Genomic DNA, 19809 nt, shown 5'->3' on the forward strand with positions numbered 1-19809 from the left:
TCTCTGCTTCCTTTCACTTCCCTCACTTGAGACAAAGTGACATTTACAGAGGGACACTACATCTCCTTGGGAGCCCCTGCTCTTTTTGGTGAAAGAACACTGAAGGGAGTGGTGGAAGGCAAGGGGTTGTAAAGGACTGTTGTAAAGAAGGGTGGCAAAGTTGAAAATAGGGTGGGAGAATGGCGACAACAACAGAGGAGGAAGAGAGGGGTGAGGACTGAGGAGAAGGAAAGGAAGAAAGGGGATTCAAAACAAGGAAAAATTAGAGAACATTGGAAAGAAAGACACATTGTTTTGGACACTTTGGCTTAATTGAAATAATTGTAATCAAATTGATCACATGTTAGAGCAATGGACTTGGTTTTACAAATGATGCTTCTGCTGAGCAATAGGTAAGCTACTAACTGTTACAATGCAAACAATCTGACACAGATGGTGTGTCCACCCACACAAAGTGTGAAATGAGGATCTTGCACCTGAAATAGTGGGATGTTTTCAACTCAGAAGCATAATAAGTCTGAATATGTAGCCGTCATATCAGGCGCTGCAATTAACTAACTTCTTATTTTGATGTAGTCAACAAAGCGTTTGTCAGCCACAGCTCAAGAGTAAATGTAAATAAGGCTGAATTTGCAGGTTGAGAAAGGTGAAATCTGTGCTTGTTTGCTTCACCGACTAATAGATGTTTTTGCATTTAGCTTATTAATATCACATGACCAACTTATAAGTGCAGGTTATCTCAAATTAATCACAAATACCAACCTCCTGCCTATAATTTAAATGTCAGAATAGCAGGTTTGATAATGATATTGTATGAGAAGTTTCTACTTAACATACAAGCACATTTGTTATTTTTCTTGTTGATATTTCAAATATTAATTTGCTCCAATGACCCATTTACCTGCCACAAGAGTTCATATATGTTGAAATTAAAATGACAAATATAAATTAGTTTCCATAAATTTTAAGCTGTACTTGTCCAAAAAAAAACCTGTCTTCGGCAACCTGTGCCCTTGCACAAAATAACAAGGGGTGTACATAATAAATTAATTGATGGATAGATGGATTTATAATCGATTTTTCAAGATGTTTTAGGCAAACCATGGCACTTATTTGGGCTGATCGGTCACAAACTTTCCTGTGTTTCAGAGACAGAGACAGAGTTAGAGTCTCCGATGTACTATGTCATCGGAGCCATCTTGTACAGGACGTTGGGCGTCATCCTACCTGCACCAAAGTGAGTACTTCTCATGTGATCCGCTGTCTAATTATGATTCTTACTTTTTCAAGCAGCTCTCACCTTCTACCCCTTTCCCTGTCCTTTATTTTACCTTTCTGCATCTATTTTCTCAATGCTTTCTCTGACGACTTTTCATCTCCCTTCCATTTGCCTTTTTTTTTTTTCTTGGTTTCCATTCTTACTACCTTTCTATTTCCGTGCCTTTTCTTCTGTCGCTTTCTTTCTGTCTCTCTAATTCCATCCTCAAATTCTACATCTGTTTTCTTTCTCTTAATGTCTGTGTTGCTTCTATTCTTTTCTTGTGTCTGCCTAGTTATCAGACAAATGTCTTGGATCTCCAAAAAAAAGTACATTTCTCTAGATGTTTTTTTCCTTTTCTTTTGCATTGAAAATGTATTTTTAGAATTGTGTAGTGGGCTTCAAATGGGTGCGGGCCTAATGGGTCCTTTATTGTATAGAACTTGTAAAAATAGAAGTTAGGAGGAATCAGGAGTTTGACAAAAGGCCACTGTGATATGGTGTTTGTGCTGGCCCTGGGCCCTTTTATTCAGGTCAGTGCTCTTGGTTGTGGATGAGCTGAATCTGTTAAAACCATTTTCTCCCTGTATCTCTGCTGAATCTTAATAGGTCCAGTGTTCTGACTTTACTTGGGCGCTGGCTCTGGCTTTCTCCTTTTTGTCATTAGTTTTTATTTTTTTTTCCTATGTTTTTTGTTTTGTTCTATGGTTATTTATTTATGTATTTATTTTGAGCAAACACACTTATAAACCATCAAAAGCACAGCAGGGAACTGGGTGTTTATGTCTTTTTCTGAGTGTGTTTGAATGTATGCATGCGTTTTGTGTGTATGACAAACAGCGTAAGAAAGCAACTCACCAGCATCACAAAATCAGTTCAAGCCAGACTTGAATGTGCTGTACAGTTCTTAAAATAAATAACTCTTGTGTGTGACTGTGCGTGTCTTCGCAGCCCCCCTGCGGTGATCAACTCCAAGATCCTGACAGTGACAGTTCGGCCGGAACCACAACCCAGCAAGCCCATGGTGGTGGTGGAGCTGTTACCGCTTTTTAATGTACGTTTATTAATTTTTTTTATCTCTCACTTTTCCCAGTCATAACAGCCGAATTGTTTTTATGTGTTCTCAACCAGATACGTGTGTAACTTCTAACCATCATAAAACCCAGTAACATCAAAGTGTTACATGCAACACAATGTAAATATTTCAATGCAATTGTTTGCATTTTATATTATATAACCTATAAGTACATTGAGCAAGCTTTGGCCAAGAAAATACATTTGTTCAAGGCTTTAAAGGATTTCCTTTTCTCCCAGCTGACCCATGTTTCCTGAGTTCAGTTGAAAGAGAAAGTGCTGCATGCTATAAAGCGGCATTGTGCTCGTTGAATTGCCTAAATAAATGCAGACCTTTGTGACTTCCTTATATCGCAAAGTCTCCCGGTGCCTATTCAGTTTATATTGCAGTGGAGTCTGTTATTATAAACGACTCGTGGGGTGTCTTCAGCGGAAAGGACTAAGTGCAAGTTTAATGAAAGGCACTCCGCACGACCTCAATAAGATGTGGGTTTCATTAGCCATTCTTCTGTGCATAGGTGGGCACAGTTTTGAAAATAATGTTGAATATTTAATGGTTCTCTTTAGACAAAACACACACACACACACACACACACACACACACACACACACATATTTACACACTAAAATCTGCCAATAAAATCAGTCACTTGCTGTGTCAACCAGGACCTTAGGATCAAATTATTGCACAGTGTTTCGTATAAATACTGTACTTTTTATTTGTTCTCCATCTCTAATTCATTACTTAATAAGGGCATTTCCTTTATATGACTCTATCTTTTATCTTCTTTTTATTCTACTTTTTAACAGTTTTTGCAAAGCCAGAGGTACTGCAGGTTGCACACCCTCTGTCTAGAGGATGATGTCTTAATGCTGGTCCATGCATGCTGCTCTGGACTACTAACTGGAGGCTCCATTTGAGGACAGACACTTCTGCACACAGTGCAGTACAAGGCTGGGATGCACATATGCAGCGTCTGTAAAGACATTCTTACAGCTGGAACACACCACATGTGTAAGCGTATAGCCGCGTAGCGCAGCCATTTTAATTTCAGCGCCCATGTTATCCAATCTGTCTGGCCACACCGGGCGCGTAGCGTCCGCATAGGCCAGCGCGCTGCAGCGATAGTTTCGGCGTCTCCTCTACTTTTTGCGCAATACGCGGGCGCATGTGTCAAGCCAGGCAGGTAATCACATACAGGAAGACCACAGTGTAGCCGGATGTTTTACCAAAATATACACATTTCAAAATAAGGTTTATGGTTATTTTGGCAGTCTTGACTTCTCACAGCGACACGCGATCAGGCACAAGTAGAGACAGACTGACGGACAGACAGAGAGACACACACACACACACACACACACACACACACACACACACACACACACACACACACACACACACACACACACACACACACACACACACACAATTACCACAGTTTTCCCCACTCATCCTGTCTCTTTCAATCAGAGAGAGAGAGAGAGACTGGCACGTAGAAATACGCGTCCGGTATGTACGGCCAGGCGCACAATCAGGCACGTATACGCCAAGCGAGACTTGCGCGTGCGGTGTGTTCCAGCTGTTATCCTGCTTTATGGGGTACTCCGACTATTAAGCATTACGCTTCCCTAAATTTTTGAGATTCACAAGAGAAAATAAGGATGGTGAAAATTGATGCAGTCCTGACTTTCAGTCCCTTTTGTATGGGTCAGCACCATAAAAGCTCAATCTTATACAGTATTTCCCATAAAGCACCTGAATAGTGTCTTTCATTAGAACTTTTTTTCCTGGTACAGTAAATCCCCCCATCTTTTAAACTCCATGACCCCATTTTATAATGCAGGCTTTCTGTAAAAAGTTATGTTTCATGTCCAGGAAAGAAGTTCAGCATACAGCATAACCACCCTCAAGAGAAATAATTGATGAAAGTGATGTCAACATTTAATTAATACTACGTTTGAAAATTAATATATCTCTGCTGTATAACAAAAACGAAATGACATTGCAGAGGATACAAGCATTAGCATAATATTAATGTGGTTTCATTTGAGATGTAACCATTGCTCATATCCATAATTGCTACTTGAAATTCATTAGGGTTTTTAGCAACTCCTAAAAGCAAAATAAAAGACAAAACAAATTATTTATTTTTTTATAACTAAAGTAGTTTGTATTTGTAGTATTGCACTGAAGGATGAGTATGATTAAAGCAGTTTTTTGACATTTTGGCAAATACACTAATAAGCTTTCTTCCCAATAGTTAAATGAGAAGATTTCCTGGCTGTTTGTTTAAGTATGGAGCTATAGCCAGCAGCGAGTTAGCATAGCTTAGCATAAAGACTGGACGCAGGGTGAAGCATCTAGCTAGCATTGTCTGAAGTCAGCCTACCAGCACCTCTAAAGGTTATCCTCAGACAGAGCCAGCTAGCTACTGTAACTGATTCCCCCTGTTTTTAGACTTTATGCTAAGCTTTGCTAACTGGCTGCTGGCTGTAGTATTTTATTTAATGGGCAGATATGAGAGGTATCAATCTTCTCTTTTAACTCCAGGAGAGAAAGGGGGAAAAAAAGATGTATAACTATCCCTTTAACACTATTGAGGTTTCCATTTAGCTAATATGTAACCAAAAAAGTAAGTGAAACTAGTTTGATTACATTCAGTAAAACTACACATAATTATTTTACCTTAAAGGCAGTGTCGATCTATGTTCATCATTGCTCAGCTTGGCCTTAACTTAATTAGGGCAGAAAATGCTGAGCTACTATAAGGGAAGCAGAGAAGGTATGGAAGTGAAAAGGAGAGCCTCCTCACAGTCTCCTGTCGTGGTCTTCAGCTGCAGTGGATGTCGACCTTGGCCGGTGTAGAAACACCCAGCTACTGAAGCAGTGCTCTGGCAACCGCTGCCTCAGGCTTCGCTCTCAAAGGGGGGTGTAGGGCTCTCTGTGCACGGGCATGTCTTCACTGAGTGGACATCTGGTCCAGTCAGACCCTTATAAACCAGTAGACCCACACCCCCTCCTCCAGCTATCCTTCAGCTAGCAAGGCAGCTCTGTTTAGGTTTCCGAGCCATAAAGCCTTTCTAGTAATTTCCCTGTAATGTATTTTACTTTCATCAGTCAAAAAGCATCATCCACGTTGCTCCATTTCATTTTCTGAATCTATAATCCCTGATATGAAGTGGAAGGATTTGAAGGCTCCCTGAACCAGTGTGGTCTTTTACAGCAGCTCTTTTCATCTGATTAGCTCACCATATTCAAAGTTAATATGCATTAGGCATTTTGCTGCCAAATGGCTATCACATGTGATTGTGAATGCCTTGAAGATAAATGGCTGTTCCATTTGAGAGAAAATAGACAGAGCTGTTAAGGTAGATGCCATCATTGTTGTCCATAAATGCAGCTGTTAGAATCAGACACATGGTGCTCCCTTTGAGAGGCATCAGTCGAGCAGACGCTGTCATGATGCCACGTATCAGCTCTACAGAGGAGGCGACTTTGTGGGAGTACACGGATGTCAGTCCCGCTGCAGCGTACAGTTGGGCATGATGCACACTGATTGATAGTCGAATGCTAAGAGAGCCCTCCACGCTGAAGCACGCCCAGAGACAACTAATGTCAGTGACGGCGGCGCTCTGCATGTGAGGCAGAACAAAGCGCTGTCATCCATCAATCTGTGTCGCCTTGCCTCTGATCCTGTGTATATAAACCTTGCATCATCCAGTCCTCTGAAGTCCAGCCATGCAGAGACCCCAGGATCCACTGAATCCTGGGAGATCAGTTATGAACTATTCAGAGTAGGAGGGGTGACCTTGCCTTTGGAGAAATACATCCTCATAGTGCAGACTTGAATGTGCTTTAGCTCCTTCTGTCCCTTTTTGCTCAATTTAAAACTGTTATTCATTCATTCATTGTTATTCTGTTAGGAAACAATCTGATCATGATTGTTTTGTGGTTCCTGTCTCTATCCTCTACTGGCTTGACCTCTGTGAGTTGATTCTGAAAGCAGTTACGCGATCTTGGATAACAAAGTGACTCGAGGCAGGGTTCAGTTCACAATGTTCTGAAGGCTTAATGAGACACAAGGATACATCCATTTTCTAACAATCGCTCCGTTCACTTCGATGACGTGGGAGTAGAAAGATAAGAAAGAGGCACCAAAGGAAGGAGGATTGGTTCAAGGTAGATAAATATATCTTGCAGATAAAACAAATGTAACAATTTATGATACAAATGTATGATACCAATTAAAATGATGAGAGAGGCTTTGTTGAGAGTTTTTACAGAATGGAATGTAACCTATTCACAACATATTCACAAAACCTTCAGTTTTCTCTTCACTCATGAAGAAGTAATTTCTTCAATTGTTTCTCAGGTTTCTTTACTTACAGTGGACATGTTATTGTTACTGCTATTATCCCCTTTACCATAAGGGGGAGCTCAAAGGCAAAGGGCTTAATGCAGGACTCAGGAAGGACCAACAGACTGGCCCATTTTCCTCTGCAACAGTGGAAAAATGGCATCTCAATTGTGGGGACCCAATGTAGTTACACAAAGGCCTAATCAGTCTTACTCTAAAGGACCCAGAAAGTGGATTGGTCCGCTGTTTCTTTCAGACGGTACTCATACCAGGTTGAGACTTTTAATGCTTTTGATTCAGGAATGAATGTAAGAACAGAATCATGGACCCAGAACAGACAAACTCACCTAAATGGTCACCTAAAACCAGTTGCAATCCAATCGTTACCAAATTAGGCGTGCAGGTTGAAAGGGCACGGCCGACTCTTTAAAAGCAATCAATGCTGAGATCACTGAGGATCATAGGCAGAACAAGCTGTGATGAGTCAATTCAAGATATTGATCCCGTGATTGATTCACTGATTGAGTCATTGGGAGTCTTCCTTCTCCACCACGCGTGACTGAGCTTTGATTACCAGATGATTCACCTGCCTCGGCCCTCAACGATAGTCTTTTGGCTCCAGCGAGTCGATGGATTAAGAGTCAGCTGGATGGCAAATCACCAGCGTTTACACCACTGTGAAGGGTTAAGTGACTTTATTTTTTGTGGTTTTAAAATGTTTTTAATCACCTCCCCAAATTCAAATTACAATGTTTAGAGATACCGAATTTAATAAGTACTAAAAAAATATCAATGCCTTTCCACTATTGGATGTTTATGACCTCAACTTGCTGTGTATTATCATCCATGAAATGGCTTTTTTTTGTCTCTCAATTTTTTTGCTCACACACCCCTCTTTTTGCAGCAGCAGCTATTTGCTGCTCTGTACACTGACAATGACTCTTTCTCCATCTCTCCCTCCCACCCTCTGTCTCAATCCTTCTCTTTCATTGTCTGTTTACCTCTCTCCATCGCCCATGCAGCATCACTCTTTCTCCTCAGGCAACAAACTATTCTGTCTTCGCTCTGCCTCCCTCACTCATCCTCTCGACTGGCAATAACAGCTTATCTTCTCTCCCTCCCCTCCCCTCCCTGTATCTTGCAGGGTACCTCAGATCCACAGTGCGTTGTCTGGGACTATGGCAACCCGTAAGTCACTCTAAATTATTCTGATGTGTGCATGTGAGAGTGTACAGTGTGTAGTAAGGTTTGTGTCTGTGTGTTTATCTGGTGTGTGCTCATGCCCAGTGAGATTAATTTCATTAATGAACTGAAAACAGTCTAATGAAGTTCCCTGAGTTAGTGTTAATTAAATTAGTCAATGAGAACAAACACCATTCTCTCTGTGTTGCTAAGAATTCACAAGTAACATCAATCAGAACGCCTCATTGGAGCAGGTTTTCCTTTGTTGCAATCCTCTTTTTCAATGTTTACCTATAATCGCACCATGTTAGAGGTTTAATATGCAATTCTGAACTGTTGTCATTTGGCTTAACGTGAACAATCCAGTTTTATGCCACCAGTGACCCAGTGACCGGGATGGGGTTTCTCTCATCTGTCTATGTAGGCCACTGACTCTTTGACATCTAGTGAACTACATAATGTAAACCAGCACAATTGATCATGCTGTTTTAACCATTAACCCACATAGTGATTACTCTTTTATGTCAATAACAAAGTCTAACTTGTTCAGGACCATTAAGCCAGGATTTGCGTGCAGGTCATGGTCTCATTGCACTTGTACTATGAGGCCACTACTGTACCTTTGAATGGCATATATCTTCTTCCCATGCTAGTATAAATGAACAGATGCATCCCCATCTCCTACAAAATAAGTAATTTACCACTCATTTTATCGTAAATGTATAACGTTTATTGGCAAGTCATGGTAGGTAAGGTCGGCATTAGAGGTAAAGCATATAAAGCAAAGTACATATTTTTAGGTTTAGGCCGCAAAATCACTTGGTTACCAGCCGCGATTGTTGGTATTGTTTTCACTGTGTGTGTGTGTGTGTGTGTGTGTGTGTGTGTGTGTGTGTGTGTGTGTGTGTGTGTGTGTCAGTCATCATGGCAATATGTGGTCCTGGAAACACTTCACCTTTGAGTACTTTGCCAGGTGTTTTGATTCTGTCTGTTTGTGATCTATTTCACCGCGATAGCGGCACAACCGTGCAAGATGCAGTCACAAAACTTTACAGTTATATAGTTGAGATCAGTGGAGGCCGAGTTCAAAGATGGGTGTGAACTCACACGCACTTTATGCCGTGGCTGGTGCGATCCCATCGCAAGATGGTCTCTAGTTATTGTTAAGAAAAAATCATGGTTTGGGTTAAATATTACAAAGCTCACATCTTTTCACATGATTTGGGTCAGCATTTCCGTTTTGAACATGTGACCTGGAAAGGATATTGTTAGGACAACAAATTAAATATATTGACTCTGAGCGATTTGCAGATACCTGAAGTTGACAGTTAATTCTTGGTACTGGAAACAGCAGTTAACAAAATAATCTCCACTCAAGATCTATTTAATCTATATCAGCAAGTGCTCAGTTGTCATGGAGAAGTGAGCAATAACATCTTCAGTTCCATGACAACTGAGCAAAAACATCTGCTAAAGAAGACGTGTGATTTGAACATTATTTATATATTTTATTCTACATTTTATTTCCTTGGTGTATTTATTTTTGCATGTTGTTGTATGTTACTGTGTTTGCAAGCTACATGTAACTAATTGCCCCTTGTGGGATTAATAAAGTTGTTTTGAATTTGAATTTATGGTTAACCGCTCCAGAACAAGTGAGTAAGTAGACCTTGAGTGGAGATTAATTTGTCAATTTGTTTCATTGTTACGTTGATTAGAAATACCATCCCCGTGGTATTCCTTTCCTCCAAATTGTATTTGCTAATATACAGTATCTAGATCAGTTGTATATGAGCATCATTTTTAATAACCAGATTTGACAGATGAATCTTTAACAGAGCAAATGGCTTTCATAACAATTGAATTAGTCATCACAGTGGGTCTTCCTGTCTACTGTGACAACAAGATGGATGACAGGAAAATCTCCGTCAGCTCAGCTTCCCCCTCGAGATCACATTATAGTTTTACCCAGTTCTAGGGGAGTATCCTCCAGTGTAAAGTCCAAAGCACACAATGGGAACGCAGGTTCATACGGAGAGGATAAGACATTTTGTAACTTATCAAACTACCCCTCTCCATCAAGGTAGGAACAAAGCTCGGCAAAGTCAATTAACTAGCCAGCAGATTACAACTGCAATCAAATTAAATTTGCAGACGTTACGAGGGCAGAGAGCCAAACAGAATATAAAGTGGCAAGGTGGAGGCGATGTCTAGCAACAAACCATGCTCAAACTGGGAGGAATGTGGAAACCATCCAAATGTGTTTGCCGGGGATTAGGTAGCATGTTTGCAGACACGAACAATACGGAGCACAGACAGATGCTTAGAAGCTTTAACACACAAACACACGCTGACCAAGACCTAGTTCGTGGGCCACACACTGAAATGCAAGCTCATGTCAGCTATTCCGGCTCTCCTAACCTGACGAGGATGTTCATGATCTCCATTGGTTGTTTACATTTTGAACGAAAATGGGCAGACTTGACCGTTTCAGTGTAAACAGCCTTAGGTCATCACAACATGCTGTTTGGGTGCACAGATGGTGTTAGGAGAGGGTGTGAAGCTGTCAAGCGAAGCCAACTGGTGCGCTTCAATTCTAATTAGATGGTCACATATGGAATTTATCATCTATACATTATGTACATCCAGGGTACATGCACACATACAAGGACAAAAAAGGACACAAACGTATCTATACGCTGACTGTACAGTGTTGGTACTTTAATCCTCCCCCATTTGCATGTGTGTGTGCCGGGCAGCATATCTTAGATGTAGCTGGACGGGAGCGTGCAGTTGATATGGGAAGAGAACATGTTGTACAAAGCCGCCGTTTGTTTGCTGGAGGATATCACCTCTCTCAACCTGGCTGTCTCTCTAACTGAGCCAAAGGCTTTGAGGTTGAGCGAGAGGCAGACAAGAGGAGGAGAATGTATAGATAGCAGTGCGGAGGAAGGGCAAACACGGCAGCAGCTGAACCAGACAGCAGGGAAACAGAAGTTCAGCTCGGAGACAGACAATTAACTTTCAATCTATGACCTGTATATGGAGACTATATTTAGTGCACAGTTGCACCAACATTTAAAAATGGGTAATCTATACTTACTTGGAGATCAGAGGCTCACATCTCTAAAGCCTGCTGTCATCCTACAGAATTGTCTTGTGTGCATGTTTTTCAGCAGTTGTCTATTTAGAAATCTGCAAGCAATTTCAGTGGTAGCTCAGTCCCATTTGCACTCTCTCTCAGCCGGCTAAGTTGGCCAACAGTTTGTGGCACTCACAGTTCATCTCAGTATTTATGTGTGAGTGTTTATTTATTTATTTTGCCCCTAACAGGCCCATATGTCGACACCATCTGCCCACCCAAATCGCTGCGCTCGCCATCCCTCCCTGTCTTTCCCCATGTTCCCGTTTCCCCAACCTACTCTCATTCATTCGCTGGCTCAAATATATACTGTTATGTCTAGCTCTCGTGTAAGTTTTACAAAGTTCCAAACCAGGAGCACAGGTTAGTGGAAGCAACGGAAGCTATTAAGAGTAAAAACGTACACGTTTGGAGGATGTCATTTTGGTCTACCTTGACTCTTCACTGGGTTATTTCTCCAAAGTCTCTCTTTTAGTTTTCTGCTGTCTCTCAATAACTCTCTTTCTCTCTCTCTCTCATCCATGGAAATGGATGATGTTCGGCTTCTCTCTGCTGTGTGGTTGCTGACCTTGCCTCTGGCATCTCTATGCTTTGACCCTCACTCTGCCTCAGTATGGAATATCTGGCTGAAGCCCCACTGACATACACACACTCACTGTACAGTGCAGCACTTATCTTATGTCTGGTGCATTATAGATTGTCTCCGTTTGATAGATTGTGTGTATGTGCCACTCCCAGATGTGTTATACTGATTCTATAGCTGCTGCTTTTTTAATCAGAACAAACTGTGTTTTGATGCCATCTATAAAATATACATATACTGTATGTATGTATGCATCATATAATTCAGATTTTATTTCTAATAAGCATAGAAGCTACAGTATATACTCTCATGCAAATGACAAAGCTCAAATGCATTATGGGTGGGCAAATGTGCAATCTCGATTTAAAGCATGCTTAAAAGAATATGACCCAGTACTGTACTTAGAGATGAATGCAATATACACTTTAGATGGATGGATGAGAGTAAGCTTGTGAAGGGTTGTGGGTCACTTAATCCTATTCCTAATCCCCAGTGGTCTTCAGCTTGATCGGGGATCAGTGGTTAAAGAGCCAGGCACCCCACCCTACCCCTACCATCCTTCACTGCCATAGAGTAATAATGGCCTGGTGTGTAGCACAAGTAGCTCTAACATCCTCAATCTGACACAATAGAGCAAGGTTCGCTTTGGGCTCAGACTGATCTGGCAACACTGGCAGCTTTGGTACTGGCAGGTCTCAACCTTAAATGAAGTAAAAAGTCAAAGGCATATTCTGCACATTGCCAAAAACTAGCTGGATACAAATCTGACCAAAATGTAGTCACATTTATTTTACTAAAAGGCAGAGTGGCAAGTTCTGACCTTAGCCAAATGCATGACATTTTGTTTCGTTCTCGTGGCAGCATTATGGCCATCTATAAGCCATTGATTACTCTCCTGTGAAACAAACAAGCAAGTAAATTATAGAAAGAATGTAATACATAAATAAAGTGTGGGAAGACAGAGAAAAGAAGCGCTTCTTTTTGGTGGTGTTTGAAAAACGTCTAACAAGGTGCTCTTTGGTGCAGAGGTAACCCAACAGAACATTTAAAGAGTACTCCATCAATTTAGCATTATTGTCATGGAGAATTTTCAAAAAAAAGATTGAAATCAATGCAGCAGAACCAGAGATATCAATGTTCTTATGCAGCACATTGTTCTTCCTTTTCAAAACCATACATGCACCTACATTACCCACAATCCAACTCAACCACCAACAGTTCAGTCTGAGATTCGCACATTATGCTAGTAGCAGCAAAGCCTCAGTCAGAGATAAGGAGTGAGCTTGTGTTTGTTTGCATGTATGTTAGCCCTGTGATAGAGCCCGACCATAGTGTATCCCACCTCTCACAGGCCCAATGCATTCTGGTATATACTTCAGCTCACTTCAACCCTTCATGGGATATATGTAGAAAATTGATTGATACTATACATACAGTGATATCTCTAAGGAGACAGCATACAATTTAGCCCCAAAATAGCCTTCCTTATGTTTACGTCTATAAGACAAAGTTATCTGCCTTATTCTGGTCTTTTTAAATTCTTGTGTCAAGGCAGCTTCTGAATGCATATTTTATAAAAAAAATAGACAAAAAAAAAATCAGTTGGCTGTTCCTTTTGACCCCATTTGAGATTGAAATTCCTTGTATTCATTTACTACCTTACAACATTTCCACTTATTGCATATTTCCTCATCCTTCCCCGTTGTCACAGACACTTACCCAGAAACACACACAACAACACACTTAACAGCGTAGCCACCAGGAGGAGGAGGGGGGTGGAGGGTTGATAGGGTTTGCTCCACTTTTCCATCTGACAGAGCAGAAGGGATCAAGACTGAGTCAAACAGCGAGTCAGCGCGGCAAGAGGGAGTCGGCCAGTAGGGCTTATGTGGGCTCTGCCTCCATTGGGCATTTCAGACGGCGACAGGATCTCAGCTTATTTCCCCAGCTATCACAACAGCCCTTATAGTGCGCCTTAACATGGTAGCTTCGATTCTGAGTGCCGAATGCTTGGGTTCTTGTCGAGAGTACTTGTCGAGGGTACTTTTGTAGCTTTGAATAGCTGTTTAATGTTGAGATCAGTTCTAAGTAGCCGTACATTCAAATCTGAATTTTAGATATGATTTATTTACACTACTGGACTTCAAGTGTGGGCTGCTTGCTCTTAAGAAAAGTTCTTCTTTTTAGTTTGGGTGATGAAATTCTTTAAAGGATAGGATTGTTAGGTTAGTCTTTTTACTTCATGCATTATATTTATTGATTGTGTCATCATGTGACCACTGGGAGTGGAATAATGCACTGTATCTCACTGTACAGCCAGAGATAGCCTTTAGAACTGAAGCTGTTTCCCTTGGGTGAAGATGTTAGACATTTGTAGTGATTAGTAATTGAAGTTTAGATTAAATGTAGAGAAAAAGAAGACTTGCTCTCTGCTGTCAGTTGGAATACATTGCCTCCTCACTGCTGGACCTGTAGAGTTTAAGAACCACTGGGTAAGTAACATCTATATACCCCCTTAAAATCTATTTTAGGTCAGGCTGTTGTGTAAAGATCTCCTGACAGATTAAGCAATGCAAATTCACTTTTATAAGATCTCCTATTTAACCTAAAGTCAAGTGCAGTATTCGCCTTATGCTTATCTTTGACTCCTATGATATCGGCTTTTCTCTTGTGCAGCTGGAAGTAGTCTGAGAGGACACTATGTTAGTGCTTTGTGAGAGTCCTTTTTGAGCCCCCGACAAGATGCTCAGTTTCAGAATCCCGTCACGTTTTCTTTGAGGTGAAACATTTGAAAATGTTGGGTTGCAAAGTCAATTCAGAAAAACAACTACTTTTTGGAATCTGGATATAATAATCCATTTTCAGCAGCAGTCACTTTCTTCAGAGCCATGGGTTGGGTCAATGTTAATGTTATGACAGCAGGCCATTTATGGCTGTAGCTGAAACCTGTTTCTCTGCTTTTCCTGTTAGCTGAGTAGCTTGCACACCAGGAAGAAAGATAATCCCAGGAAAGAAGCTTAGAAATTAGCCCATGGCCATGCCAGAGAGCAGATTGAGGCGCTGGAGGTCAATGACAAAGCATCCTCCTCACACGAGTAATCAGGGAAGAAGTAGGGTTTGTGTGACAACCTCACATCCCATGAACCACAAGCAAGACAAGTAGGATTAAGCAAGGACAGTTACATCCGTCTCTATTCAAGTTTCCATTTAAAAGTAGGTGAAGTAGGCATCCATGAATTTGTACTGAAGAAATAAAGGTGTTGTAAACTACCTGCATACTATCCTATAAAAATATGTTTTAGTGTTCACATCTCTGGACTTTTGATGGCGCCGTCATTTTTTATTTTATTTCATATTGATACATCCACAATAGTGATGCATGCATTCTGATGAGAGATTATTAATGTTTTCTCCTGAATCATTCCATAACACATGGGACTCCCATCAATAAATATTTCATGTTTGAGTTACCGCTTGATTGACATGACAAGGATAACATTTAAAAAATGTAAGCTGTACGGTCTTGCACATTAACATCACAGCAAGCTTTAGATAATCTCACAGCTTGTTCTTGTGATTATAAACAGCAATCTTTACATTAGTCAGTGGAATAGAGGAAAGCTTAGTTCCTACAGAGTTACTATCTGGGTTAAGTTCATTTATACATGTACACGCAGATACACACACATCAACTGAAATGGAAACACGGGCCTAGATCGTGGCAAATACTGTGTAAATGTGGGCTTGTCAGTCCTGCATATTAGGTGCTATGAAGGGTTGAGTAAGTACATATGATTTGTGTCATGTGAAGATTTGCTTCAGTGCTTTCTAGCTGTATTGAGAGTAAAATGGCAGTGTGCACTGCCTCTAGTGAGTGTGCATTCTGGCTCCCTGGAGAGGTCGGGGATGTAATGTGTTGCGGAATAGATTCCAGCAGCAGGAATATATGTTTTCTCTTACACACTTTATTTTTCCATTTCTTTCTGTGGTTTATATCAGGAAACTAAACTCCTGGCATCATAAAGAGGTTAGAGGATATATATTCACACAGGCACAGAGCTGACAAAAAGATAAGCAACAGTGCAATCAAAATCTGCAAAAATGAGTTAGATAAGCTTACAAACCATTGATGCACCACTGATTCAATTTTTTAAATATGAAAAAAATAAAAAAAAATGGCACAATCAGACACCTCCAGTATGTGTTGAAAATACCTGTTTCACACTTTTAGTCAATGCATTTAGAATTACATCTGAACAATAGAAAATTAAGATAAAAAAAAGAAATGGTTTTGTGATGATGATGATTATGATTTACCTTGTTTATTACACAGTTACCAATGTGGAGCTTCAGGAAATATGGGAGAGACCAATTAAGAGATGAACACCAGATTAAAACCCTCAATGTGTGGCATTTAACACAGTAACAGACAGCTGGGCCGCCAGGATGACCCAACCCTTGTGGGTGGGAATTTGCAATATTAATCTAGTTGAGTCTACTGTTCACTGTTCATAGGTACCACTACCTTGTGGAAATAACTCAAGCACCTATAGAAGTATTGGGAGACAATACAAAAGCTTGCTTAGTGTCTAATATCTAAACCTTTTCAGGGATTCACTTATTTCTGATTAGACCTCAGCTCTGGTTGAAGGTATGATGCCTTTTTTTCACAACCGACACTTGTCATACAGTAGTAGAAAAAGCACATTAATGATGGCTCTGTCCTGTGAGCCAGCATGAACAATACCAGAGGCCTGAAACTGTAGCAGGGAAATGGAATTCAGCCATGATTAATTTGATTATTTACACCTGTGCTTTTATTGTGTCATGTCAAGAGTTCTTCTATGTCAAAGGCCCATTACATGTCGAAACCCAGGCCCCAGGAAGAGCACTCAGCCTTGCAGCCAATTTTGTCCAGTGGCCAAAAAAAAATGGAAAAAGGTTTTCCCCATAGGCCACTGTTGTAAAAGAGACACCTGTAAAACTGCTGCAGGACCCCTTGAACTACATACGAGGTTGTTATTATTATTCTTTCTATTCAGAACTTTTTGTATTTGAAAACCTTCCCTCTGGCTGAGAAAAGCGATTTAAAAAACCTGTAACATCACAACAATGTAAAGTCTATGGGCTGTGCAGGAAATTGCGGGCGAGGCCGAACGGGAGATGCTTTACTGCGCGTATTCAGTGGGCCGCATATCCCTAAAGTGAACCCGGAAGCTTAGAAACTGTTTTGCTGTGTGCCCCAGGCGAGCTACTCCATTAATCTAATTAGGCACCATTATGGGATCCGGTATCTAGTTAATATAATACATCCATGTAAAAACCATACTTAATGTACCAATGAGAATCAAAAAGCTGTAAGATCTCCTGCCCTCACAGGGATATGTCAATCAGCACAATCAAGAGGTCTAATCAGGCAAATGAAGTAACAGCACTTCTGTTGGTGTACCAGTGGGTTAAAATACTGTGTGCTGGAATATTATGATAAACATGTTACTTTTATATTTTCGTAACTGTAAATTGCTATGTATGCTTAATTTGTGAAGAAAAGAATGGAGGAAAAAAAACAATTGTCATTGTCGCTTTAGGGTGCCATTGATGCTGACGTACAGTGACACGTTTTCACCCGTTGCAACTGTGTCCACTTGAGGCCACTTACCTCCATGATCCTTAAAATCCCTCTCTTCTACAACAAGACCTCTCCTTCCCACTAGTCCTTCTGTCGATGGCTCATTATCTCGGTTTGCAATTTGTGTCACCAACTCTCACTCAGTTTTAGACAATGACTAGTCAAAGTTCTCTTTATTTTTTTTCTAAACATCAGGTTATACTGTACAGTATATCTTTGGCAGTTTGCTCAATAACTTCACAATATCATGCACTGAATATTAAACCTGTTCCTTCTATCTTCTAAAGACTTAGACATGGGTATTTGTCTTGAAAGTATTCTCTGTGTAATGAGGATCATTTTTGTGATTTACATGCTATTGATTTCCACCTCTGTGTGAAATTCTTTTGTCATCCCTCAATGCTTTCTTCATCTCTTTGCATTCATTACTGTTTGCCATATCTGTCCCACATTTTAGTTCTTTCTCCTGTGTAATAGCTTTGCTTGTCTGCACTTCCGACCACTGATGACACGGACACATACACACATTTGATTGCAAATTTTGCCAGAAATGAGCAATGTGAAACGGAGCAATGGGCACAGGACATGTGATTATTACTTTATTGTTTGGCTACGGTCATGTCATAAATCAGTTTTGACAGTGTTTGCCAGCAGCTGAAATTAGCTGATAATGTTAATCCTTATTACATTGATGACAGCTACAGTATGTAGAACAACATTTTCCCATATAAAACTGGTTAAAATGCTTAGCAGTGACAGTATATTAAATGTTGCCTACATGACGCATCCTGTATCATAAGGCTTAATGTCTTGTATTATCTGTTCCTTCACCTTTCTGACAGTATGTCATCTTTGCCTATTTAGGATAAAAGGCTGCTTTGGATGAGAGACATTGGCGACACATCACTTTTCTATGTGCTGGGCAGATGGAGGGGTAGCTTTTCAGTGACTTTACCTCCATACAGCTCGACTCCCTGAATAAAGCCCTTTAGTTTTAAGAATTCCAAGCATGTTTAACCTTTACTGTTTCCTAACGGCGTGCTTTCATAGCATTGCCTCAGTAGACATAAAAGGTCAATTAGCGCTGATGTTCAGGAAGTATTTTACCTGTTTTTCTCAACAGCTACAACATCATTCTACAAGCTGTTAGGGAACAAAACACATTGTAAGATGTTACTGCAGTGGTGCACCGTACCGTTGCTTATAACAGCCTCAGAGCAGCTAGCATGGCTATAGACTCTTAGTCATGTTGAGTCTATATTTTTGGTTTTGGCTCAGGTTGATTAGGGCAAACGGTGTAATCCCCATGTGTACCGAGGGATAACCTGTCAAAATGAAACCAACTCTAACATCCATTAAATAAAACTTTATTCTTTGTCAAAGTCAAGACCAAACAACAGATGAATCGATTATCGTAATGCTATCAAACTGGATATATGTATATAATATACTGGATGTATATTTACCCATCTTGGAATTGAATCTTTTGCACTATACATTTGGCCTTCATAGCCTATAAACCAGCCTTACTAGATGTACATCTGTTTGCACATCTGGTACCTGTTTTTCATGATAAGAGGAGTCTGTAGGGGCCACAGGCTCATTAAAGTGCAATAACTGAAGTAAAACAAAAGCCCAACTGATAATTTAATACTTCTATGAGCCCAGGAATGCAACAGCAGTAGTGTGTATCTGTAGCTGTAGTGGACATTTAATAACAAAGATCAGGGTTTGCCTAAACTTTGTAGGTGAAATAAAACTTAACAAAAGTCAAAGCTGGCTTTTTGCTGAAGACATCAATACCAACAATTCAAATCCAGCTAAACTAGATGAGGGTCAATTAAGCTTGAAATACAGCAGCCAAAGCAAAGAGGTCACAGATAATGTGTATCTTCAGCGACCCCCTGTTGTCAGCTGTCAATTTGACCATTATCCCAACTTCCTCTTTGCTGCCAGACTGGCATAGAATACTTGATATGCGTGTTTCCTTGTTGCGTATAATTAGACCGTTTGTGTCAGTAAGTGAAGAGCATGCATGCTTTCACATGTGCATCTGCCGTATTATACATCAACCGACATGCATAATTCAGTGTGCAACATTTGCGCATGTAACCCAATAATTAATGCATGTATAGTCAGAGTACATATGGCTTTGCTTTTTCTGGTGTGAACGAAGCCATTTGTAATTACTTTACATGACATCTCTTGGGAGTTCACAAACCCAAAACTCACGTTTTCTATTCATGGATGCAAGTAACGGCGGATAAATCACTGAAAGCTCAGTGGCTTCCACATGTAATAAGAAATGTAAATGTAACCCAAAAACTACCTTAAAAAATGTACACACTTTGGAAGATTTCCTCATAAAAGGTCACAAGTGCACATGTTCTCTCATTCACTCTATTTTTGTCTTTCTCTCTCTCTGAGACACAGAAACATGCAAAGCCGAGCACCAGGTTGCTACCTGTCAAGCTGTCTCCAGGCTTCACTGCTGTGACTCGTTTTCCGATCTTTAGTCTTTGAAGTGTCACTGTGCAGATAATGATCATCAGGGAATTGTTCTCACATTTCATTACTGAC

The 19809-nt window shown here is 40.4% G+C and overlaps 1 protein-coding gene across 3 annotated transcripts in view; it reads left to right on the forward strand.

Annotated features, from left to right (window-relative positions):
• Positions 1 to 19809, forward strand: part of adgrb2 (adhesion G protein-coupled receptor B2) — a 268475-nt gene that overhangs the window by 184481 nt on the left and 64185 nt on the right. For all 3 annotated transcript variants that reach the window (XM_028596716.1, XM_028596717.1, XM_028596718.1), the window contains 3 exons: positions 1150 to 1237; positions 2210 to 2312; positions 7838 to 7881. In XM_028596716.1, the coding sequence (XP_028452517.1) occupies positions 1150 to 1237; positions 2210 to 2312; positions 7838 to 7881 (235 nt within the window). The remainder of the gene's footprint in view (positions 1 to 1149; positions 1238 to 2209; positions 2313 to 7837; positions 7882 to 19809) is intronic.

The sequence above is a fragment of the Perca flavescens genome, chromosome 14 (assembly GCF_004354835.1).
Source record: "Perca flavescens isolate YP-PL-M2 chromosome 14, PFLA_1.0, whole genome shotgun sequence".
NCBI classification, from domain to species: Eukaryota; Metazoa; Chordata; class Actinopteri; order Perciformes; family Percidae; genus Perca; species Perca flavescens.